The 25268-nt window shown below is 40.4% G+C and overlaps 2 protein-coding genes and 2 pseudogenes across 2 annotated transcripts; all 4 read right to left on the bottom strand.

The window, feature by feature from the left end:
• Positions 1-11949: 11949 nt before the first annotated feature.
• LOC143607644 (cytochrome P450 93A3-like) lies at positions 11950-13556 on the bottom strand. Its single transcript, XM_077083020.1, has 2 exons — positions 12660-13556; positions 11950-12576 (listed from the first exon to the last, which is right to left on the bottom strand). Exons 1-2 carry the CDS (start codon positions 13554-13556, stop codon positions 11950-11952), a joined length of 1524 nt encoding a protein of 507 aa, XP_076939135.1.
• Positions 13557-15662: 2106 nt separating this feature from the next.
• LOC143607645 (cytochrome P450 93A3-like) lies at positions 15663-17267 on the bottom strand (annotated as a pseudogene).
• Positions 17268-19361: 2094 nt separating this feature from the next.
• On the bottom strand, positions 19362-20969 carry LOC143607647 (3,9-dihydroxypterocarpan 6A-monooxygenase-like; annotated as a pseudogene).
• Positions 20970-23064: 2095 nt separating this feature from the next.
• LOC143607648 (cytochrome P450 93A3-like) lies at positions 23065-24671 on the bottom strand. Its single transcript, XM_077083021.1, has 2 exons — positions 23775-24671; positions 23065-23691 (listed from the first exon to the last, which is right to left on the bottom strand). Exons 1-2 carry the CDS (start codon positions 24669-24671, stop codon positions 23065-23067), a joined length of 1524 nt encoding a protein of 507 aa, XP_076939136.1.
• Between the last annotated feature and the right edge of the window lie 597 nt (positions 24672-25268).

A 25268-nucleotide genomic window follows, 5' to 3' on the forward strand; every position in this document is an offset into this window, starting at 1 on the left:
CGTACGATACTGTAGGATCTTTTGTACTGTACCTGACGAGGTATGGACAAAAGATCTGACCAAAGATACGACAGCTCACTGACAACAGTGTGACGAGCAGCACGCTCTTGTACTGTATGTCACTATTAGCCGCTGCCTACTCACCAACCTGTCGGAGGACGTGCATAGCCTGCAGTTGGTGGAACAGGAACAGTACACAGCCGGCCTGGTCCCTATCAGCCGCTGCCTACCCACCAACTACCAGCATGGCATGTGCGTAGCCCACAGTTGGCAGAACAGGAACACTATTCAGCCGGCTGTACCTTCTTGGAAACCTACCTTCGGCTATAAATACTCCAACACCTTGGAATGGTATGATCATCTTATCTCATCTTATCTTATATCATATACCTGATATCTGCTATAGTCATTCTCTTAATATACACTTATATTCAAGAGCAATCTAGTCTGATTCTCACGCCGGAGGGTGGTCACAAGGAGGCACCCCCCCTTCTCAGTGACGAGCTCACGGTGTCTGTTTTGCAGGTTATCAGAAGAACCATCTTTGCCGGATCTAACCCCTCGTGGGAAACATCTATTTAACCCCCAGATTACCCGTAATCTGCCCGGGGTCGATTAGTGTTTCTTCATTGGCGCCATCCGTGCATAAAAGCTAGAACTTATTCTTTTTTCAGATTTTTCAAACTTCTAGAAAGATGGTTAAAGAAACCCCGGTAACCACAACCTCAGCTACTGGGGGGAATACCGGCGACTACACAGTTTTTACGAACACTACCCCGGTTACCCAAGCCGGGGCAAGTGCAGTAAATTTTACGAACACTACCCCGGTTACCCAAGCTGGGGCAAGTGCAGTAAATAATCTCTCACTGGGATTCACCGATACCCTGTTAGAGAGACAACGAACGAGGCTCCCCCGCCAAACACTCGATGAAGTTAAAGCCTGGGCGGAAGCACGTCAAAAAGAATTCCAAGCTGAGTTGGATGAACGCTTACGTTCACTCCAACACGCTGATGAATTCGTAGAGTACTTGGACGATGATTCGGAGGAATCCGATAGTGACGCAAACCCTCGTCATAAGGCGAAAGGGAAGCGTAAGGAAACGGACTCCCAACCGAGAAGGCATTTTGGAGAAACCTTCAAACCAAAAAACGCGGGTGGAAACCCACGTGACTTCTCAAAAGCATTTAGACCAACTGCGGCAAATGCGGGAACGTCCAAATTTGCAAGGGACATTGCGGAAGCAATCGCCCCGAAAAGTGCCAAACAGATGTCCAACATCGGCACTTACGATGGTATATCTGATCCAGACGATCATTTGAACAGATTCATAGCGGGGGCAACCGTTAGTAATTGGACGGAACCTACGTGGTGTTACATGTTCCAAATGACGCTTGTTGGGCCAGCTAGAGCGTGGTTCGATCGTCTACCGGTCAACCACATCTACGATTGGGCAGACTTCCATCAGAAGTTTAGCCAACACTTCAGCCAACAAAGAAAGTATACCGAAGAGCAATGGACAATCCTCAATTGCATTCGAGAAAAAGATGAATCTTTGCCAGACTTCATCACTCGCTTCAACTCAAAGAAGCTAAGTCTGGGTAATATTAGCGAAGATCTTGTTCGCGCTGCTTTCATCCAGGGCGCGAACGACCCAGAGCTCATCCTCACCTTAACGGGTAGAGATGGCATGCCATCCACATGGGATGCCATCATGACAGCAGCTAAACGCTTTGCGGAAACGGAGAAGCAACTGGGTAGAGATCTCCCCCAGAGCACAAACCTCTACACCCAGAAAACAAGAGAAGACAACGTCCTTACCGCCCGACTAAACAAAAAGCGGAAGCTAGGCATTTGGCAGTCAAGGGTAAACTTTGACACCTCATCCGGCTTGCAACATCGGTTAGGCGGAAGGGATAACGTACAGTCGAACCAGAACTCCAGATGGACGCCACTCACCAAAAGCGTCACCGAGATATTCGCCACTGAGGAGCTCCCATGGCCAAAGGCTCCAATAATCCGACATCGTCACAATGCTGATCGGAGCAAATACTGTGACTTTCACAGGACAAAAGGCCACAACACTGAAGAATGCACAGACGTGAAGGACATCGTCGAAGCATTTGTCAGAGATGGGACGCTCGCGCACCTCGCGGCGTAACGAACGCTGAGCAGACTGATGCGTGTAGAACCCCAGTTGGGGAAAACACGAATAAAATTGCAGCCTCAATGTTGGAGACTACATACTGCGTAAATAACGAGATCCCGAACCAGGTGCATATCGGCTCGATGTCACTCCCATCCCAACAACATGGAAGGGAGCTCAATTACACAATTTGCATGTAGATCAATTCCAAATTTGTAAAGAAAAGGCCCAGAGCCACTTCTAATGGAAATGATTCTCCTTAGAACATAGATGCTGATGATCCTACATTTATACTTATGAACTTTCCACACTGATATGCTGTCTTCACCGCATACATAAGTGGGGAAATCGTTGCTTGTGGAAGGCGGCAAAACCCGCATAAACACAAAAAACGGCAAACCTTCACGCAGGTCAGTCATAGGTGAAGTTTGGTCATCCCACTAAATGAAAGTGCCGGTCCTAACCGCACAAATCATGATAGAGGAAACCGAACTAACCTATTGACAACCGCGCGTCGAACGGTTAATTTATTCAAAACACTGATGCCGGTTTTCACCGCATAAATAAGTGTAAAGAAGTCGTTGCTTGTGGAAGGCGGCAAAACCCGCATAAACACAAAACGGCAAACCTTCACGCAGGTCAGTCATAGGTAAAGTTTGGTGATCCCACTAAATGAATGTGCCAGTCCTAACCGCACAAATCATGATAGAGGAAACCGAACTAACCTATTGACAACCGAGCGTCGAACGGTTAACCTATTCAAAATACTTAGAAAATTTCTAAAGGATGAGGAAAACCTCCACGCAGGTCAGATATAGGTGAAGTTTAGCCATCCTACCAAGTGCAAGTGACGGTTTTACCCGCACAATCACGAAGGAGGAAGCAAAACTTAAACCTATTATCTACCACGTTCAAAGGTTAACTTATTCCAAACACTTAAAAAATTTCAAACGAAAAGATGAGGAAAACCTCCACGCAGGTCAGATATAGGTAAAGTTTAGCCATCCTACTAAGTGCAAGTGACGGTCTTACCCGCACAATCACGAAGGAGGAAGCAAAACTTCAACCTATTATCTACCACGTTCAAAGGTTAACTTATTCTAAACACTTGGAAAGTTGTTAATTTAAACTAAAGTATGCATGAGCAAGTCATATAACGTTTATAAAGCAAGTCATCCAGTGAATGTAGCGGTCTTACCCGCACAAAGATTTATATTTCATAATTATTCAAACATTACAAGAATGGCCGGGTAACTACCCGCCTACATGAATATAAATCTATACAATGTAAACCTATCCTAACAGTGGGAAGGGATCTTAAGGTTCAAGCTTCAGGACCACTCCCCCCAAACCCACTTGTACCCGCACCATCAGTTGGCTGTGGCGGTTCAAGGAAGGTCTTTAGAATGGCTAGCCCATCATCAGCAGCAGCTACTTCGTTCACCTTCTCCACCACCGGATGCGGGAAGGCGGCATACTGGTTCACTGCTTGGTCATATACAGCTTCAGTATCCACATCATATAAAGGGAAGTTGGAAGGCGGGATGCCTTTCTCAACGAACCCTAGACCAAGCAGGAAGCCGGCCTTTTCCCCATCCTCATGAGAAGCGTTGAGGGCTGCGCTCATGGCATCGTCGTATGATGTGTCCGTGAAGACTCGATGCACAACCTACAAGAAAAAATACAAGTATCAAAACCTTTTCTATTTACAAAGAAAAGTGTAAAGATATTATGAAATTACGCATACCTGAGACAACGCTTCTCGAAGAAGCCATTCCTTGGCAACCAGAGCCTCCTGGAGGGCGGCTTGAGCTTGGTTACGGGCGCGTTCGGCTTCACTTTTATTAAGGTTGGCAAGCAACACTTCCTTTGCAGCAGCCTCTTCAACGCCCTTTAGCTTCCGCTCAGTGTGGTCAAGCACGCCCCTCTGGTCCAAGATCTCTTGGAGCTTCTTGGCGTCTTCCATAGCCAAGGCATCATGAGCCTGCTGGAGCCTCTCTAGCTTGGCTTTAAGCTCCTCGTTCTCAATGCGTAGAGGCTCAGCAACAGCTTCAGCCTTGGTGGCCCTCTCAGTTGCGTTCCGTGCAGTTTCCTTAGCCAGCCGAAGCTGTTCGTTAACAGCTTGGGCAGCCTTGGAATTGGCCTCGAGACGGGCCTGAACTTCAACTTCAAGGGCCTTGAAGGCCTTCTCCTTTTCCGCAGCCACTGCGGTAAGCCTCTTGTTCTCCTCCCGGACAGCCCGCGCCTGAGCTACTTCTTGGATACGAGCTGCTTTTAACTTGTCGTTTTCACGACAAAGCAGCTCGACGCGCGGCTGCATTTGGGCCAGGAGAATCCGAAGCTCATTGGTTAGCCTACCCTCTTGGTAGCTAGCCATTGCTTCCCCCAACGCACCACTGGGAGCTGCGTGACGAGCCCACTTCACGCACTCCACAGGCGTGCGAAGGGTTGTTCCTCGGCGGATGTTCCATCGTGGAACATACACTTCATTGGAATCCGACACTGCAAAAGCAAAAAGCAGTTAGGAAAAGATGATAAAAAAAAATATATATATATAAAATAAAGGCCAAAATAACCCTACGCACCTGTAGGGTCGACGACAGGCCTGTAGCCGCCAAACCCATCACCTGAACCTAACGGATATCCATCCAAAATGTCAGGCAGATGGGAAGTAGGCAGAGGTTGGCGAGAAGCCCCAAACATACCTGAAGGATCCGCCGTAGTTGCCGACGATGGAGGAGGCATGGTGGAGGCCGCCGCGGTAGAAACCAACGGAGGTGAACTCACCGGAGGTGAACTCACAACCGTGGTCGCCGCTGCGGAAGAGCCCGCAGAAATAGTCACCGCCGGCTCAGTGAAAGAATCAGTAAATATGGCACTGACAGCCGGCGGAGATGTCATCACAGTTGGAACAGTTGGCTCAACCGGGTGAGCAACTGAACCAACTGAAGCAGGCGCAGACGCCTGGGTCATCGCCTCAGGTAGGTTGACCAAACCTACCGTCATGGGTCCGGAGGCGCTCCTCCCCGCTCCACCCTGGAATGCGGTAGCATCCACGCCTGCACAAAGAAGATATAAGTATAAAGGCGGAAAGATATGAAGTTAAAAAGTAAAGGAAGTTTGTACTTACGGGTTTTCTTGAGCCTAAAGGTGCGAACAGGCGGGGACGAACCCGATGGAGCCGGCCTCTTCACGCTGCTCACCGTCGTCGTCCTGGGCTGCTCGGAGGTGACAGTCGTCTCAGCCTCCGGAGCAGTGGTCTTATCACCACCTGGGTTCCCCGCCGCCTCCTCGCTCTCGGTCTCCGAATTTGACCGGTTCCCCGGATCGGCAGTGGAGGCAACCTTCGCCTTCCCCTTCCCGCCGGCAGCCTTCTTTTTCCGCACCAACGGAGGACCATCTGCGGATTCCTCATCGGAAGATGACAAGATTAGAGGAATTCCAGTAGAGGTTTCAGCATTGAGAGGTCGAGGGTTGAATAACTCCTTACCTGGCCGCGTGGCGCTCAGAATGGGGTGGCCTGGCGGGCAGACCTCCACAAACCGATCCCTCGTTTGCTCCAGGATGGGCAACTCGTTCTCATCAAGAGCACGAGTACCCATCCGAGCGGGACCATCAGCCTCCCGCGGATGCAGGAGCGACTGCAAGTCATTCCCCTCTGAAATAAAAAAAAAAAAGAAACAGTTAGAAGAAAAACCTATATCAACAAAGAAGATAGAGCATACCGTAAGGGACAGAGTTCAAACCGTATTCGAGGACGATGGGAATCTGGGACGCCTCCTTCCACACCCGGCTCATCCCAAGCATCACTATCCCAGACTCCGCAAAGCGGTACACCGGAGTCTGGATCCGGGAGATCTTGGCGAACCACTCCGCTTCCTGGTGGTTGAGGGCGTGAAGGGCGGGGAGTGCTCTCCCATTCTTAAACGTCATCGCAAGGGGGACGACGCGAGCGGAGATAAAGAAAAACTCCCGCTTCCACGACCGAAGACTGCGCTCGGTAGCGCAGATCTTCAACCCCTTGATCCGATTGACCAAGGTGTACCACCCCTGGATACACCTCCAGGAGTAGAAGGTCAACAACCGATCTACGTGGGGCTCCACGCCCAGAATGAGGCACACCCACTCAAAGTGGCGAATCTTGGCGATCGCCATCGGGTGTACCTCCGTCAAATGCACCCCGTGCCTCTCCAAGACACGGTATACAAACTTCGTCAATGGGAACCTGAGATTCCCATAAACGAAGAATGCAGCGTACACCCCTATCTTGCCTTTGGGGGCATCGTACACCGTCTGGTGTGGCCCCGGAAACTCAGGCTCGAACGACTCGAGCATGAACTTCCGGACGATGTACTGAAAAAGCTCGGCCGGAAGAGCACACTGGCACTCGCCAGCAGTGCTCTTGTCGTCCTTTTCGGACGTCGACGTCGGGTTCTCGACGAACAACTCCGACTCCTCGGCAGTGGCCTCAAAATCACGGGTAGAAGACATGTTTCGGATGAACAGAAAAGCGATTTCATAAGAATGCTCGACGGAATAGTGAGTATTCGCCGGAAATCGTTTAGAAGATGAAGAGAGAACTGAAAGTGTGGATTACAAAGGACCCTCTCCCCCTTTATATACTCATCGCAATTAATGCGATGAATTTAATGCGGAAGAGAGAGAAATCGCAGGTGCAATGAAACTATGACACGTGGCAAAGTGCAAGCTGGCAACAGCTGTTGAAAGGACGCGTGCCATTAATTTCGCGGCCACGCGCCCGAAAAATCGCGCCCACGTGCCTGAAAAAGCGCCTGGAATGACCATATACCGTCACGTCGCCATAACTTCCTGCACGTCCTGACACTGTCAGAAGAAACCGTCGGACGACGTTTCAACAGTTTGGACTGTTCTTATCCTTTCAACAACTCTTTTCAAAAAGATTCAAAATTAAGCGGGAAAATACCCCTTACCTTGGCAACCAAGAAACTATAAGACAGGTGCGAGTACAGTGTTAAGGCAAAACCCTTCACATAACTTAGCACCTGCAGGGAATTGAAGCCAAGAACACCTCGGCAACCAAGTAACCATAAGACGGGTGCGAGTACAGTGTCAAGGCAAAACCCTTCACATACTTAGCACCCGCAGGGAATTGAAGCCAGGAATACCTTGGAAGTAAAGTAACTATTAGACGAGTGCGGGTACAGTGTCAAGGCAAAACCCTTCACATACCTAGCACTCCGCAGGGAATTGAAACCAAGAAGGATCTTCTGGGCAGTGCTTGCGGAAACGGGAATAACATCCCCGCATAGCAGGAACGTCGAGAACTAGATTGTTTGAACCTCCAAGATGGAATTGGTTGTTTAAACATAATTGATCACTATGTTCAAAACTACCAAAACCTCATGGAGAATCTACACAAGTGGAACTCAACGCTCCTGACTTGCGAGGAGGTTACAGACCTACCCGCATCACGCCCAAAGATCAAGCAGAAAAGTCGGTAATTTCTGCACGTGACATTAGGACTTCCGCGGGAAGAATCCCCATGGAAAACCTTAAAACTAAACCCTTTTCAAAACCCCTTGCTTAAGTCCAAAAGTTCACCTCACTTATTAACAATTCATGAGAAGAACATTGGACTGGGGGGACTTGATGAGGTAGGTCCCAGCAGAGCCCAGTTGGACCCGCAAGACTTACCTTGAAAAGGGACGTCTGCGCAGTTGAACCCGCAAGACTCCTAAACGGACGTCTGCGCGGTTGAACCCGCAAGAGTTAACTTAAAGGGACGTCTGCGCAGAGACCAACTGGATCCGCAGGACCCACCATGCTCAGAGACGTGACGTCCTTACGCGCAGTACGCAAGCTGTTCCCGCAGGAAAAGCCTCCCAATGGTGTACTCTGCCTGTTCCCGCAGCTGCGGATACAAGCCATCAGGGAAGGCTACCTGCGCAGCAAAGCTACACGCACAAGGCACTTAACTCTCATAATAATTCAGTAGTCACCTGAAGAAGGAATGAGCAAAGCCAGGAACTCTCCCGCACAAAGCCGGGAGAACTCCCGCCCAAATGAGCCAGTCCATACGATACTGTAGGATCTTTTGTACTGTACCTGACGAGGTATGGACAAAAGATCTGACCAAAGATACGACAGCTCACTGACAACAGTATGACGAGTAGCACGCTCTTGTACTGTATGTCACTATTAGCCGCTGCCTACTCACCAACCTGTCGGAGGACGTGCATAGCCTGCAGTTGGTGGAACATGAATAGTACACAGCCGGCCTGGTCACTATCAGCCGCTGCCTACCCACCAACTACCAGCATGGCATGTGCGTAGCCCACAGTTGGCAGAACAGGAACACTATTCAGCCGGCTGTACCTTCTTGGAAACCTACCTTCGGCTATAAATACTCCAACACCTTGGAATGGTATGATCATCTTATCTCATCTTATCTTATATCATATACCTGATATCTGCTCTAGTCATTCTCTTAATATACACTTATATTCAAGAGCAATCTAGTCTGATTCTCACGCCGGAGGGTGGTCACAAGGAGGTACCCCCCCCCCTTCTCAGTGACGAGCTCACGGTGTCTGTTTTGCAGGTTATCAGAAGAACCATCTTTGCCGGATCTAACCCCTCGTGGGAAACATCTATTTAACCCCCAGATTACCCGTAATCTGCCCGGGGTCGATTAGTGTTTCTTCAGAACCTTATCAAAAGATAGATAGCCAATAGTAAAAAAATGTGTGTGTTTGCAAAATGATTACTAGTCACATTAATACATTATGTTTCGAAGCCATTAAAACATTAAACATAAACAAACTTCCAATCTTTATAACACAACAGAGCCATATCCTCGTACAAAATAGGTGAGCCCAACAATAAAAACAATTAAACAAAACACTTGTTAGCATATCCTCAATTTGTTAGCTAAACCACAAGATCATCAAAAATTGACCAACTCAGAGATAGCATTAAAAAAAACACACTGAACCTAAATAAGAGCTTCAAATAGGGGTGTTCAAAATCGGATATCCGAAACTTCCAATGGTGGATTTCACTGTCCAAATCCATATCCAATAATTTGGATATTCAAATTTTAGATATCCATGGCCATTTAGATATTGAAACGGATATCCAAAATGTAAAGGTAATCAAAAACAGGAAAACTAATCTTCACTCATTTAAGCTCAAATTTAGCCTAATCTGGTGTAATTAATCAAAGAAAGCTAATGAACAACTAACAGATTCAATACTAGATTAAAATACCACCAATTAATGAAATAATAGTTAAAATACAAGAAAACAGAACTATAATCATCTAAAAAATTGTTAACTGTGAAACCCTAGTTTATGAAATTGAATCTGCTATATCTTCCAAAACATACCTATTGGCGACACATCGAGGAGTGAAATCAGTGGTTGTGGCCGGTGTTGTGCTTGGCGGCCATAATGGAACGAGAGAAGAGAGATGCAGGCATCTGGCTAAAGATCAGGAATTAGGGGAAAAAGAAGAAGAATATGAAGATTGATAAGAGGAGAGGAGACGATTACATCCGGTGACGTCTGCGAAGGAGGTTGTCGGTGATGGTGGCCGGAGCTAAATGCGATGCAGTTTGCGTCGTAGGTGGCCGCCATATGGGATGAAAATTAGGGTTGAAGGGATATGAGATACATATAAATATATTATGAAAATACAATCATTTCCATTCAGAGATGGCACGGTTGTTGTGTATATGTACTCACTATTTTTATATTTCTTTTTTCTATTATGACACCTAAACAATGACAACAAAAATACATGTCATGAATCTTTTATTCTGAAAATATGACACTCTTTTAATGACATACGTTTTTGCACGTCATAAAATAGCGTGTGTCATAATATGCATGTCATTAACGACATATTTTCTAGTAGTGTGTTTTGAAGCCTGTGTTCATCCGATGAAACTTGATATTCATACATCGATATTACAACATAAATAACAAATTAACAACACTACAATGTTCCAAACGAAAGTTGGTGTGACACTCAGAGAGACACTACCTAGTGTTCCTCTTAGACTTGCAGCAACAATAGCTAATTTTTCTGTCAGACTTGCAACGACACTGGCTAATGTCATAATAAAGACAATAGATAATGGCCCTAATGGAGAAACTAGCTAATGTCCATGTCAGTAGGGCTGGCAATTGGGTACCTGTTTAAGATACGATAAGACCTGTTAATAAAACACGGTAATAAACCTATTAAAACACAAATTTCCAGCTCTACAAGTCAGGATAATAGACACACTAGCTAATGTCCATGCCAGGATAATAGATAAACTAGCTAATGTCCATGTCACAATAATAGAGAATCTAGTTAAGGTCCTTGCCTAAAGAATTGAGAGTATTTAGTTTCCCTGTCATATTAGCAAAGACACTACCTAATTTTCCTGTTAAAGTTGGCATGGCATAAGACATAATGAAAGTTAGGTGACAGTTCTTGCGACATTAGTCAAAGCAACGACGCCAGGAACACACTGTTTACGACACTAACATTAAGTTACAAGTCTTCATGTACTAATTTATATACAAAACACGCTACGATTGTTCTGGCTTAGGGAATTTGGTACAAGTTAAGTAACACGACAATTAGGTGAGTTTCTAGACCCCTTTCCTTTAATGTTAAGGGATTTGTCACAAAATAACTTAAAATGATAATGTTGTGGCTTATGTGCCCGTATGGTATTAACGGGTAATGTTATGGCATGGTAATGTTTTAATTAAGGTTTAATGATTGATAACCCGAAGATTTCTAGTTTGTTGTTAAAAAGTTTTAAAAGACTAATTCAATATTTTCATTGAATGAAAATATTTCCCATACGGATTTTTTTCCCAGTAATTTTATATGTTCAAACGACATAAAAATTAGTAACTGGCTTTGAATAATAAGCCTGCCAAAGCACTCAAGAGTCAAGACCCTCTCAACCTTTGTTTGGGTCGAAAGCCGAATCTATGATCTGGGCCCTTTACGTAAAAGAAAATGGTTTCTTACAATCCTAACACATAGAATTGAATATGATCATTTCACACATTTTATTCTATACTTACTAGAAGACACGGGATCACATTTAATAGAGTTGAAGTGAGTTTATAACATTTTCAATTATATTGATTCTTTGCTCTCTTTGTCAAAATATTAAAATTAAACGAATGTAAAATCCAATTCAACTATATATGTGAACATGAAAAAAAAAGCACAATGATAAATAAAAAAAAATCCAATAGAATATGTGAGAGGCCAGGAGTTCAAAGTTAAGAGAGTTATGTCTCGAGAAGAATAATTGATAAAAAAATATCGTAGGTACGTATTGGTCCACTTTAAACGGTTGTATGTTTGTGTTTGTAACTTGTATTGTCCTTTTCCTTTTGCATAGGTTGTTGGCCTCTTGTAAGTAGTTTCTTGTTCGGTTTTTAATAAAATTGGCATTAAAATAACATTATCATCCACTTGAGCTTTATTTTTTGTTAGTTACAATCGAGCCGCCCATGAAGCACTATCGTGTGTTTATAATAAGAAGGAAGAATCAAAGGCACTACGTATGACCATGGTTTATAAATATATAAAGGAATAATTAAAGACATTACAATTGCGGACATATGCTTAATAGCATTCATTAGTACACACAATGGGAAGAAGTAACTTCATACTTTTTTGGATAACATTATTGAATATGGAAGTCACAAATCCAGGCATGATTGGTTCATTGGGTGATTTTGTAAATTTAAAAAGATATACCGTTCAGTTAAAATAAAAAACTGGGTTCATGACATATTAGTATTACGCAGGCAATGGAATGGGATCTAGTCGCGCAACTGGAACACAAACTAAAGGATTAGCTTTAGGAAGCGTGATCCCAATACCCTCTTCCATATCGACGGTAGCTAGATTACCATTTTTCCCCGCCTTCCACTCAAAGCACTGAATCATTGCACCAAGTGTTACATGTACCATCAGCAATCCTAACGAAATCCCTGGAAACATCCTTCTCCCAGTCCCGAATGGTAATAAATGAAAATGCTGTCCTCTCACATCCAACTGCGTTCCTTCAAATCTTTCTGGCCTGAATTCAAGTGGGCTTTCCCAATGTGTGGGGTCTCGGTCAAGACTCCACACGTTGATCAAAGCTGTAGTGTTTGCCGGAATATGATAACCTCCCACGGTACAATCTTGTTTTGATATTCTTTGAATAAGTGGGACTGTAGGGTGCAAGCGTAGTGATTCCTTAACAATTGCTTGTAGGTATGGAAGGTGTGGTATGTCTGATTCTTGGATAAGCCTATTTTTGCCGATGACTTTGTCGATTTCTTCTACTGCTTTTCTCATTATGTTTGGATGGTTGATGAGTTCTGCTAAAGCCCATTCTATGGATATAGCAGAAGTGTCTGTTCCGGCAACTAATATATCCTGGAATGATATCCAGACGTGTTAGTAGATGCATATTTTTATATGTAATTAAGTTTCAAATATGATATGTTGAAGTTATTTACTAGGATGAAAACTTTAATGTTCTCTCGAGTTAACTTTATCTCCATGCTCTCATCTGCTGATATATGGAGTAAAATGTCGAGCAAGTCCCTGGCTTCCCTTTTCTCCTGCTTTCTTGTCACTTGATGATCCGTAATGATCATTTCAAACAACGCGTCAAATCTTTGCCTAATATCCTTCGATTTTTTTTCAAATCCCTGCAAGTCTAGATTCTTACAGATCCATATATGATCCGAAAGGTTAAATGCACCAACAATCTCTGCTATCTCAGTAACTATCTTGGTTATGGCCCCTGACTCACCCTCGTCCTCTGAACACCTCTTGCTCATAAACAATCTTGATATCACATTGCTCGTCAACTTCATAAGCTCTCGTTCAAGTTCCACAGATTTTCCGTCTGCAGCCTTGTGTGATAAGTATTTTATAAAACAGTTAAGTTCGTCACGCCTAACTGGAAAGAGATGATCCAGTGTTTTACCGTTGAGGAGCTCCGACATGATGATCTTCTTCAAGAACTTCCAGTAAGATCCATAAGGAGCAAAGACAAAGTCTTTCCCCCCGTATGCCAAGTAATTCACGATTGAGTTATGTGGCCGATCCAAAAAGGCATTCTCATGTGTTTTATAGATTTCTTTTGCTATTTCTGGTGTAGAAACAACAACACAAGGTGTTGAGCCTAGAAATAGTCGAAATATTGGCCCATGTCGCTTAGAAAGCTTGTGTAAACCTTGATGAATGATTGGAGTAAGGAGGTGTAGATGCCCAATAACGGGAAGGCAAAAGGGGGCCGGAGGAAGACGAGATTTAACACGAAAAGATTTGTAGATGTTGGAGACCAAGATAGAGGAGATCAGGCACATAAGAAAGAGGGTGACGTAGCCTGCTTGGAAATCAGGCATGGTTGTGTTCTATGATTAACACAACCTTGTAGGCATATATATATTATATCGATGCTCCACTAGAAGAGCTACGATACATTTTTCAACTTATAAATACAATGAAAAAATGGCCAAAATGTCCACTTTGACCAACACAATCCCAAAACTAGCCCATCAAAATCTACCCTAGTCCGTCTTGTCCATTTCAAAACCATCTGGTCCGCCTAGTTAATTTACACCAATAAACGGCCATCACATGTACGATACCAAGACAAAAATGTTCCCGCCTTTTACGACCGCCTGACAACAATGTTCATGGCTCCGTCCAGTTATTTCAAAAGCAATCGTCTGACCACATTTTTTAAAACCAGGCGGCTACTGGTTGATCTAGGTGCGCCTATATATATATATATATATATATATATATTTCCTTAACGATGTTAGAGTTAACCTGATGCTTCTGGGTGTTATCCATAGATACATGCATGTATAATATAATTAGTCCAAGTTAAACTTTGTAAATTAGCTAAATGATTTTATATAAAAACATGTATCATATCCACTTTAGTAACAAGGTTGTCCAAGACGGATTCTTCCGTGTTGTTTGCTGCTCCACTAAAAAAAGTTGGTTTCTCATTATTTTGTGGCGGTGAATTGTTTAAGGATCTATTTTCCAACTATATAAATAAAAGTTATGATAAGGATTATATGAAAATAAAGAAGTTTACATAGCGTATTTAAAACACATCTCAAATACCATATATGAATTAATGCTACAAGAAAAACACGTTCTGCTACAAATGATAAATAGAGAAAGTGAAAAATTAAAGTTTATTGAATATTTTGGGCCGTGCCTATTAAAGTCAATATTTTAGGTTGGCTAATTTCTTTAAATAGGTTTCCATCCGGCCTAATCTGGCGGATTATGGAATTAATGTGCCTTTGTAATTTGACCGAATTGTTCTAGTCTGGTTGAGACTATTGATCGTTTGCTTGGTGCTTGTGAGGTTGCTTCTAGAGTGTGGGCCGCTATCACTAAATGGCTAGACTTACTGTCGATTCAGACCCTCTCTTGAGAGGGAGGGGGGGGGGGGGGGGGGGTTCTTGAATTGGCTTGATTCGGCCTCCGTTTTTTGTAAGATGAGAAAACTTATTCATGGACATGGTATTATTCTTATAACTTGGTAGGTGATTTGGAGGGATAGAAATGATGTTATATTACTAGGTTGAAAAAAAAAAGAGAAAAGATCTTACATTTGACAATATATTAAATTACTCATTTTGGTGGATTATAATATAGATAGAACTTGTTTTGTTTACTAGATTTGAGTGGATTAAAAATCAATTTTTTTCTTATTATGTAATTAACTTTTGTTGCCTTTCTAACTCTCCTTACTAGTTGTTTATAATTGTTGGCAGTTAAAAAATTTAAGAAGTGTGTGTTTAAGTAAAATACAAAATTTAATACATATAAAGCATGATGAAAAGAACAATTTGGTCTTTTGAAAATAAATCACAAATCTTTAAAATTAGTTACAATTATTTCCCCTTAACTTTAATCACGTTTTGTAAATTTAAACAATACTTATAATTATAACACATAATCTTTATTTATATACTCTTTTTATTTTCATTTTTAGCTCAACTTTCCCATTAAATTTGAACGGCCATAACTTTTATATTTATTAATATTTTTTATAAAGTATTGCACCATAAAAACAAACATTTTTTTATTATTAATTTGATATGATATTATTATAGTTTTTTCATTTAAAAAAAACATTTTATACAAGGGTGTTTGCAGTTTGGGTTTCATGGTTTTTAAATTTACAAAACCATGAAGCACTATCGTGTGTTTATAATAAGAAGGAAGAATCAAAGGCACTACGTATGACCATGGTTTATAAATATATAAAGGAATAATTAAAGACATTACAATTGCTGACATGCTTAATAGCATTCATTAGTACACACAATGGGAAGAAGTAACTTCATACTTTTTTGGATAACATTATTGAATATGGAAGTCTCAAATCCAGGCATGATTGGTTCATTGGGTGGTTTTGTAAATTTAAAAAGATATACCGTTCAGTTAAAATAAAAAACTGGGTTCATGACATATTAGTATTACGCAGGCAATGGAATGGGATCTAGTCGCGCAACTGGAACACAAACTAAAGGATTAGCTTTAGGAAGCGTGATCCCAATACCCTCTTCCATATCGACGGTAGCTAGATTACCATTTTTCCCCGCCTTCCACTCAAAGCACTGAATCATTGCACCAAGTGTTACATGTACCATCAGCAATCCTAACGAAATCCCTGGACACATCCTTCTCCCAGTCCCGAATGGTAATAATGAAAATGCTGTCCTCTCACATCCAACTGCGTTCCTTCAAATCTTTCTGGCCTGAATTCAAGTGGGCTTTCCCAATGTGTGGGGTCTCGGTCAAGACTCCACACGTTGATCAAAGCTGTAGTGTTTGCCGGAATATGATAACCTCCCACGGTACAATCTTGTTTTGATATTCTTTGAATAAGTGGGACTGTAGGGTGCAAGCGTAGTGATTCCTTAACAATTGCTTGTAGGTATGGAAGGTGTGGTATGTCTGATTCTTGGATAAGCCTATTTTTGCCGATGACTTTGTCGATTTCTTCTACTGCTTTTCTCATTATGTTTGGATGGTTGATGAGTTCTGCTAAAGCCCATTCTATGGATATAGCAGAAGTGTCTGTTCCGGCAACTAATATATCCTGGAATGATATCCAGACGTGTTAGTAGATGCATATTTTTATATGTAATTAAGTTTCAAATATGATATGTTGAAGTTATTTACTAGGATGAAAACTTTAATGTTCTCTCGAGTTAACTTTATCTCCATGCTCTCATCTGCTGATATATGGAGTAAAATGTCGAGCAAGTCCCTGGCTTCCCTTTTCTCCTGCTTTCTTGTCACTTGATGATCCGTAATGATCATTTCAAACAACGCGTCAAATCTTTGCTAATATCCTTCGATTTTTTTTCAAATCCCTGCAAGTCTAGATTCTTACAGATCCATATATGATCCGAAAGGTTAAATGCACCAACAATCTCTGCTATCTCAGTAACTATCTTGGTTATGGCCCCTGACTCACCCTCGTCCTCTGAACACCTCTTGCTCATAAACAATCTTGATATCACATTGCTCGTCAACTTCATAAGCTCTCGTTCAAGTTCCACAGATTTTCCGTCTGTAGCCTTGTGTGATAAGTATTTTATAAAACATTTAAGTTCGTCACGCCTAACTGGAAAGAGATGATCCAGTGTTTTACCGTTGAGGAGCTCCGACATGATGATCTTCTTCAAGAACTTCCAGTAAGATCCATAAGGAGCAAAGACAAAGTCATTCCCCCCGTATGCCAAGTAATTCACGATTGAGTTATGTGGCCGATCCAAAAAGGCATTCTCATGTGTTTTATAGATTTCTTTTGCTATTTCTGGTGTAGAAACAACAACACAAGGTGTTGAGCCTAGAAATAGTCGAAATATTGGCCCATGTCGCTTAGAAAGCTTGTGTAAACCTTGATGAATGATTGGAGTAAGGAGGTGTAGATGCCCAATAACGGGAAGGCAAAAGGGGGCCGGAGGAAGACGAGATTTAACACGAAAAGATTTGTAGATGTTGGAGACCAAGATAGAGGAGATCAGGCATATAAGAAAGAGGGTGACGTAGCCTGCTTGGAAATCAGGCATGGTTGTGTTCTATGATTAACACAACCTTGTAGGCATATATATATTATATCGATGCTCCACTAGAAGAGCTACGATACATTTTTCAACTTATAAATACAATGAAAAAATGGCCAAAATGTCCACTTTGACCAACACAATCCCAAAACTAGCCCATCAAAATCTACCCTAGTCCGTCTTGTCCATTTCAAAACCATCTGGTCCGCCTAGTTTATTTACACCAATAAACGGCCATCACATGTACGATACCAAGACAAAAATGTTCCCGCCTTTTACGACCGCCTGACAACAATGTTCATGGCTCCGTCCAGTTATTTCAAAAGCAATCGTCTGACCACATTTTTTAAAACCAGGCGGCTACTGGTTGATCTAGGTGCGCCTATATATATATATATATATTTCCTTAACGATGTTAGAGTTAACCTGATGCTTCTGGGTGTTATCCATAGATACATGCATGTATAATATAATTAGTCCAAGTTAAACTTTGTAAATTAGCTAAATGATTTTATATAAAAACATGTATCATATCCACTTTAGTAACAAGGTTGTCCAAGACGGATTCTTCCGTGTTGTTTGCTGCTCCACTAAAAAAAGTTGGTTTCTCATTATTTTGTGGCGGTGAATTGTTTAAGGATCTATTTTCCAACTATATAAATAAAAGTTATGATAAGGATTATATGAAAATAAAGAAGTTTACATAGCGTATTTAAAACACATCTCAAATACCATATATGAATTAATGCTACAAGAAAAACACGTTCTGCTACAAATGAAAAATAGAGAAAGTGAAAAATTAAAGTTTATTGAATATTTTGGGCCGTGCCTATTAAAGTCAATATTTTAGGTTGGCTAATTTCTTTAAATAGGTTCCCTTCCGGCCTAATCTGGCGGATTATGGAATTAATGTGCCTTTGTAATTTGACCGAATTGTTCTAGTCTGGTTGAGACTATTGATCGTTTGCTTGGTGCTTGTGAGGTTGCTTCTAGAGTGTGGGCCGCTATCACTAAATGGCTAGACTTACTGTCGATTCAGACCCTCTCTTGAGAGGGAGGGGGGGGGGGGGGGTTCTTGAATTGGCTTGATTCGGCCTCCGTTTTTTGTAAGATGAGAAAACTTATTCATGGACACGGTATTATTCTTATAACTTGGTAGGTGATTTGGAGGGATAGAAATGATGTTATATTACTAGGTTGAAAAAAAAAAGAGAAAAGATCTTACATTTGACAATATATTAAATTACTCATTTTGGTGGATTATAATATAGATAGAACTTGTTTTGTTTACTAGATTTGAGTGGATTAAAAATCAATTTTTTTCTTATTATGTAATTAACTTTTGTTGCCTTTCTAACTCTCCTTACTAGTTGTTTATAATTGTTGGCAGTTAAAAAATTTAAGAAGTGTGTGTTTAAGTAAAATACAAAATTTAATACATATAAAGCATGATGAAAAGAACAATTTGGTCTTTTGAAAATAAATCACAAATCTTTAAAATTAGTTACAATTATTTCCCCTTAACTTTAATCACGTTTTGTAAATTTAAACAATACTTATATTTATAACACATAATCTTTATTTATATACTCTTTTTATTTTCATTTTTAGCTCAACTTTCCCATTAAATTTGAACGGCCATAACTTTTATATTTATTAATATTTTTTATAAAGTATTGCACCATAAAAACAAACATTTTTTTATTATTAATTTGATATGATATTATTATAGTTTTTTCATTTAAAAAAAACATTTTATACAAGGGTGTTTGCAGTTTGGGTTTCATGGTTTTTAAATTTACAAAACCATGAAGCACTATCGTGTGTTTATAATAAGAAGGAAGAATCAAAGGCACTACGTATGACCATGGTTTATAAATATATAAAGGAATAATTAAAGACATTACAATTGCTGACATATGCTTAATAGCATTCATTAGTACACACAATGGGAAGAAGTAACTTCATACTTTTTTGGATAACATTATTGAATATGGAAGTCACAAATCCAGGCATGATTGGTTCATTGGGTGGTTTTGTAAATTTAAAAAGATATACCGTTCAGTTAAAATAAAAAACTGGGTTCATGACATATTAGTATTACGCAGGCAATGGAATGGGATCTAGTCGCGCAACTGGAACACAAACTAAAGGATTAGCTTTAGGAAGCGTGATCCCAATACCCTCTTCCATATCGACGGTAGCTAGATTACCATTTTTCCCCGCCTTCCACTCAAAGCACTGAATCATTGCACCAAGTGTTACATGTACCATCAGCAATCCTAACGAAATCCCTGGACACATCCTTCTCCCAGTCCCGAATGGTAATAAATGAAAATGCTGTCCTCTCACATCCAACTGCGTTCCTTCAAATCTTTCTGGCCTGAATTCAAGTGGGCTTTCCCAATGTGTGGGGTCTCGGTCAAGACTCCACACGTTGATCAAAGCTGTACTGTTTGCCGGAATATGATAACCTCCCACGGTACAATCTTGTTTTGATATTCTTTGAATAAGTGGGACTGTAGGGTGCAAGCGTAGTGATTCCTTAACAATTGCTTGTAGGTATGGAAGGTGTGGTATGTCTGATTCTTGGATAAGCCTATTTTTGCCGATGACTTTGTCGATTTCTTCTACTGCTTTTCTCATTATGTTTGGATGGTTGATGAGTTCTGCTAAAGCCCATTCTATGGATATAGCAGAAGTGTCTGTTCCGGCAACTAATATATCCTGGAATGATATCCAGACGTGTTAGTAGATGCATATTTTTATATGTAATTAAGTTTCAAATATGATATGTTGAAGTTATTTACTAGGATGAAAACTTTAATGTTCTCTCGAGTTAACTTTATCTCCATGCTCTCATCTGCTGATATATGGAGTAAAATGCCGAGCAAGTCCCTGGCTTCCCTTTTCTCCTGCTTTCTTGTCACTTGATGATCCGTAATGATCATTTCAAACAACGCGTCAAATCTTTGCCTAATATCCTTCGATTTTTTTTCAAATCCCTGCAAGTCTAGATTCTTACAGATCCATATATGATCCGAAAGGTTAAATGCACCAACAATCTCTGCTATCTCAGTAACTATCTTGGTTATGGCCCCTGACTCACCCTCGTCCTCTGAACACCTCTTGCTCATAAACAATCTTGATATCACATTGCTCGTCAACTTCATAAGCTCTCGTTCAAGTTCCACAGATTTTCCGTCTGTAGCCTTGTGTGATAAGTATTTTATAAAACAGTTAAGTTCGTCACGCCTAACTGGAAAGAGATGATCCAGTGTTTTTACCGTTGTGGAGCTCCGACATGATGATCTTCTTCAAGAACTTCCAGTAAGATCCATAAGGAGCAAAGACAAAGTCTTTCCCCCCGTATGCCAAGTAATTCACGATTGAGTTATGTGGCCGATCCAAAAAGGCATTCTCATGTGTTTTATAGATTTCTTTTGCTATTTCTGGTGTAGAAACAACAACACAAGGTGTTGAGCCTAGAAATAGTCGAAATATTGGCCCATGTCGCTTAGAAAGCTTGTGTAAACCTTGATGAATGATTGGAGTAAGGAGGTGTAGATGCCCAATAACGGGAAGGCAAAAGGGGGCCGGAGGAAGACGAGATTTAACACGAAAAGATTTGTAGATGTTGGAGACCAAGATAGAGGAGATCAGGCATATAAGAAAGAGGGTGACGTAGCCTGCTTGGAAATCAGGCATGGTTGTGTTCTATGATTAACACAACCTTGTAGGCATATATATATTATATCGATGCTCCACTAGAAGAGCTACGATACATTTTTCAACTTATAAATACAATGAAAAAATGGCCAAAATGTCCACTTTGACCAACACAATCCCAAAACTAGCCCATCAAAATCTACCCTAGTCCGTCTTGTCCATTTCAAAACCATCTGGTCCGCCTAGTTAATTTACACCAATAAACGGCCATCACATGTACGATACCAAGACAAAAATGTTCCCGCCTTTTACGACCTCCTGACAACAATGTTCATGGCTCCGTCCAGTTATTTCAAAAGCAATCGTCTGACCACATTTTTTAAAACCAGGCGGCTACTGGTTGATCTAGGTGCGCCTATATATATATATATATATTTCCTTAACGATGTTAGAGTTAACCTGATGCTTCTGGGTGTTATCCATAGATACATGCATGTATAATATAATTAGTCCAAGTTAAACTTTGTAAATTTGCTAAATGATTTTATATAAAAACATGTATCATATCCACTTTAGTAACAAGGTTGTCCAAGACGTATTCTTCCGTGTTGTTTGCTGCTCCACTAAAAAAAGTTGGTTTCTCATTATTTTGTGGCGGTGAATTGTTTAAGGATCTATTTTCCAACTATATAAATAAAAGTTATGATAAGGATTATATGAAAATAAAGAAGTTTACATAGCGTATTTAAAACACATCTCAAATACCATATATGAATTAATGCTACAAGAAAAACACGTTCTGCTACAAATGAAAAATAGAGAAAGTGAAAAATTAAAGTTTATTGAATATTTTGGGCCGTGCCTATTAAAGTCAATATTTTAGGTTGGCTAATTTCTTTAAATAGGTTTCCATCCGGCCTAATCTGGCGGATTATGGAATTAATGTGCCTTTGTAATTTGACCGAATTGTTCTAGTCTGGTTGAGACTATTGATCGTTTGCTTGGTGCTTGTGAGGTTGCTTCTAGAGTGTGGGCCGCTATCACTAAATGGCTAGACTTACTGTCGATTCAGACCCTCTCTTGAGAGGGAGGGGGGGGGGGGGGGGTTCTTGAATTGGCTTGATTCGGCCTCCGTTTTTTGTAAGATGAGAAAACTTATTCATGGACATGGTATTATTCTTATAACTTGGTACGTGATTTGGAGGGATAGAAATGATGTTATATTACTAGGTTGAAAAAAAAAAGAGAAAAGATCTTACATTTGACAATATATTAAATTACTCATTTTGGTGGATTATAATATAGATAGAACTTGTTTTGTTTACTAGATTTGAGTGGATTAAAAATCAATTTTTTTCTTATTATGTAATTAACTTTTGTTGCCTTTCTAACTCTCCTTACTAGTTGTTTATAATTGTTGGCAGTTAAAAAATTTAAGAAGTGTGTTTTTAAGTAAAATACAAAATTTAATACATATAAAGCATGATGAAAAGAACAATTTGGTCTTTTGAAAATAAATCACAAATCTTTAAAATTAGTTACAATTATTTCCCCTTAACTTTAATCACGTTTTGTAAATTTAAACAATACTTATAATTATAACACATAATCTTTATTTATATACTCTTTTTATTTTCATTTTTAGCTCAACTTTCCCATTAAATTTGAACGGCCATAACTTTTATATTTATTAATATTTTTTATAAAGTATTGCACCATAAAAACAAACATTTTATTATTATTAATTTGATATGATATTATTATAGTTTTTTCATTTAAAAAAAACATTTTATACAAGGGTGTTTGCAGTTTGGGTTTCATGATTTTTAAATTTACAAAACCATGAAGCACTATCGTGTGTTTATAATAAGAAGGAAGAATCAAAGGCACTACGTATGACCATGGTTTATAAATATATAAAGGAATAATTAAAGACATTACAATTGCTGACATATGCTTAATAGCATTCATTAGTACACACAATGGGAAGAAGTAACTTCATACTTTTTTGGATAACATTATTGAATATGGAAGTCACAAATCCAGGCATGATTGGTTCATTGGGTGGTTTTGTAAATTTAAAAAGATATACCGTTCAGTTAAAATAAAAAACTGGGTTCATGACATATTAGTATTACGCAGGCAATGGAATGGGATCTAGTCGCGCAACTGGAACACAAACTAAAGGATTAGCTTTAGGAAGCGTGATCCCAATACCCTCTTCCATATCGACGGTAGCTAGATTACCATTTTTCCCCGCCTTCCACTCAAAGCACTGAATCATTGCACCAAGTGTTACATGTACCATCAGCAATCCTAACGAAATCCCTGGACACATCCTTCTCCCAGTCCCGAATGGTAATAAATGAAAATGCTGTCCTCTCACATCCAACTGCGTTCCTTCAAATCTTTCTGGCCTGAATTCAAGTGGGCTTTCCCAATGTGTGGGGTCTCGGTCAAGACTCCACACGTTGATCAAAGCTGTAGTGTTTGCCGGAATATGATAACCTCCCACGGTACAATCTTGTTTTGATATTCTTTGAATAAGTGGGACTGTAGGGTGCAAGCGTAGTGATTCCTTAACAATTGCTTGTAGGTATGGAAGGTGTGGTATGTCTGATTCTTGGATAAGCCTATTTTTGCCGATGACTTTGTCGATTTCTTCTACTGCTTTTCTCATTATGTTTGGATGGTTGATGAGTTCTGCTAAAGCCCATTCTATGGATATAGCAGAAGTGTCTGTTCCGGCAACTAATATATCCTGGAATGATATCCATACGTGTTAGTAGATGCATATTTTTATATGTAATTAAGTTTCAAATATGATATGTTGAATTTTTTTACTAGGATGAAAACTTTAATGTTCTCTCGAGTTAACTTTATCTCCATGCTCTCATCTGCTGATATATGGAGTAAAATGTCGAGCAAGTCCCTGGCTTCCCTTTTCTCCTGCTTTCTTGTCACTTGATGATCCGTAATGATCATTTCAAACAACGCGTCAAATCTTTGCCTAATATCCTTCGATTTTTTTTCAAATCCCTGCAAGTCTAGATTCTTACAGATCCATATATGATCCGAAAGGTTAAATGCACCAACAATCTCTGCTATCTCAGTAACTATCTTGGTTATGGCCCCTGACTCACCCTCGTCCTCTGAACACCTCTTGCTCATAAACAATCTTGATATCACATTGCTCGTCAACTTCATAAGCTCTCGTTCAAGTTCCACAGATTTTCCGTCTGTAGCCTTGTGTGATAAGTATTTTATAAAACAGTTAATTTCGTCACGCCTAACTGGAAAGAGATGATCCAGTGTTTTACCGTTGAGGAGCTCCGACATGATGATCTTCTTCAAGAACTTCCAGTAAGATCCATAAGGAGCAAAGACAAAGTCTTTCCCCCCGTATGCCAAGTAATTCACGATTGAGTTATGTGGCCGATCCAAAAAGGCATTCTCATGTGTTTTATAGATTTCTTTTGCTATTTCTGGTGTAGAAACAACAACACAAGGTGTTGAGCCTAGAAATAGTCGAAATATTGGCCCATGTCGCTTAGAAAGCTTGTGTAAAACTTGATGAATGATTGGAGTAAGGAGGTGTAGATGCCCAATAACGGGAAGGCAAAAGGGGGCCGGAGGAAGACGAGATTTAACACGAAAAGATTTGTAGATGTTGGAGACCAAGATAGAGGAGATCAGGCATATAAGAAAGAGGGTGACGTAGCCTGCTTGGAAATCAGGCATGGTTGTGTTCTATGATTAACACAACCTTGTAGGCATATATATATTATATCGATGCTCCCCTAGAAGAGTTACGATACATTTTTCAACTTATAAATACGATGAAAAAATGGCCAAAATGTCCACTTTGACCAACACAGTCCCAAAACTAGCCCATCAAAATCTACCCTAGTCCGTCTTGTCCATTTCAAAACCATCTGGTCCGCCTAGTTAATTTACACCAATAAACGGCCATCACATGTACGATACCAAGACAAAAATGTTCCCGCCTTTTACGACCGCCTGACAACAATGTTCATGGCTCCGTCCAGTTATTTCAAAAGCAATCGTCCGACCACATTTTTTAAAACCAGGCGGCTACAGGTTGATCTAGGTGCGCCTATATATATATATATATATATATATATATATATATATATATATATATTCCTTAACGATGTTAGAGTTAACCTGATGCTTCTGGGTGTTATCCATAGATACATGCATGTATAATATAATTAGTCCAAGTTAAACTTTGTAAATTAGCTAAATGATTTTATATAAAAACATGTATCATATCCACTTTAGTAACAAGGTTGTCCAAGACGGATTCTTCCGTGT

This window comes from Bidens hawaiensis, unplaced genomic scaffold (genome assembly GCF_021521415.1).
Source record: "Bidens hawaiensis isolate Kalapana, Puna unplaced genomic scaffold, B.hawaiensis_p1.1 tig00084551_1, whole genome shotgun sequence".
Lineage (NCBI taxonomy): Eukaryota > Viridiplantae > Streptophyta > Magnoliopsida > Asterales > Asteraceae > Bidens > Bidens hawaiensis.

Coding starts and splice junctions, on each gene's coding strand:
- LOC143607648 (XM_077083021.1), bottom strand. CDS start 24,671: ATGCCTGATTTCCAAGCAGGCTACGTCACCCTCTTTCTTATATGCCTG. Junction 23,692..23,774: donor ACATTAAAGTTTTCATCCTA/GTAAAAAAATTC, acceptor ATATCATTCCAG/GATATATTAGTTGCCGGAAC.
- LOC143607644 (XM_077083020.1), bottom strand. CDS start 13,556: ATGCCTGATTTCCAAGCAGGCTACGTCACCCTCTTTCTTATGTGCCTG. Junction 12,577..12,659: donor ACATTAAAGTTTTCATCCTA/GTAAATAACTTC, acceptor ATATCATTCCAG/GATATATTAGTTGCCGGAAC.